Source organism: Sinocyclocheilus rhinocerous, unplaced genomic scaffold (genome assembly GCF_001515625.1).
Source record: "Sinocyclocheilus rhinocerous isolate Xijiao unplaced genomic scaffold, SAMN03320098_v1.1 scaffold26963, whole genome shotgun sequence".
In the NCBI taxonomy this organism is placed as follows: domain Eukaryota; kingdom Metazoa; phylum Chordata; class Actinopteri; order Cypriniformes; family Cyprinidae; genus Sinocyclocheilus; species Sinocyclocheilus rhinocerous.
In genome coordinates, this window is record NW_015639642.1 from 1 (window position 1) to 1,189 (window position 1,189).

Here is a 1,189-nt window from a genome sequence, read left to right on the forward strand (position 1 = left end):
CTGGGATTCCTGGAGGCCCTGTAGATGCAAACATTAACGATGAAGGTGTTCAGAAGGCGTTACGGTTCGCAGTAGCCAAGTACAACAGACAAAGCAACGATGCGTTTGTGCGTAAGGTTTCCAAAGTCATCAAGGTCCAACAACAAGTAAGTACTTTAAACGTTTATTCGGTTTGTAATCGTTTAAACTGGGAACGTCGCTGAATCAAACCCAGTGATAAAGTTCCTCCTAGAACGCTGTCATGATGACATGTAAAGATTTGTTCAGAATTGTGTGAAATCTCAGAACCATAAAATTGTTCCCAGTTGTACAAAGAGAACAACAGAACCGTTTGCCTCAATTTGAAAGCTATTTATATTATATGCTACATAAGAATTTTATATAAGGTTGGAGTAAAGGTTTCAGGTTCAGGTCTGATTTGCTAGACATGGTCGATAAATATTGAAACTTGGAAAGAGAGCGAGAGCCAGCTTTCTCCAGCATGACTTCGTAACAGTGGTGGCTGCCCCTAACTTAAATTATTTATTTTAAGAACTTTAGGGCCCCAGACAGGTTTTTTTTTTTTTTTTAACTCTTGGGTTGGCCCAACTATGTCTGAACATGTTTCTGGTTGACACTCCAGGTTGTCGCTGGCATGAACTACATCTTCACTGTGAAGTTGGGCAGAACCAACTGCAAAAAGGGTGGAGTTGAGACCCTGTGTGCCATTCATAAGGATCCCAAAGTTGCACGGGTAAGACAGTCTACTTTACAATATTGTGATTATCTGTTTACGTTTCTCGATTTCCATGTTAAAAATGATTGACCCTTTTGTTTTTTGTTTTTTTCCTTCAAGGTCATTCAGTGCAAAATAACGGTCTGGAGCCAGCCATGGTTAAACTTCCTTAAAGTCACTGAAAAAACCTGCATGTAGAGCTTGTGACGAGTGCAGTTTGGGGCTTTAACATTCAAGCGGCAATAAAATTTACTTGCTGTTGGTAATGGTAAACTTCGTCTTTATTCTTGATAAAATAGTAACTTTATTTGTGGTGAGAACCTGTCAACAAATGATGATAAGAATACTTCATTAACACATAATCACGTAATCTCAATCCGTTGCTCTGGAAAAAAAGCTACAATTTGTAGGCATTTCTAAATGATAAAACGCATGTTTCTAGATTGGTTCATCCTTTACTATTAAAACATGGTT

At 38.4% G+C, this 1,189-nt stretch overlaps 1 protein-coding gene across 1 annotated transcript; it reads left to right on the plus strand.

Annotated features, from left to right (window-relative positions):
- Positions 1-5: 5 nt before the first annotated feature.
- LOC107751540 (cystatin-like) lies at positions 6-988 on the plus strand (the record flags this gene model as incomplete). Its single annotated transcript, XM_016567281.1, has 3 exons — positions 6-146; positions 623-733; positions 836-988. Coding segments are annotated over 3 exons (330 nt in total), but the record flags the coding sequence as incomplete, so codon positions are not given.
- Between the last annotated feature and the right edge of the window lie 201 nt (positions 989-1,189).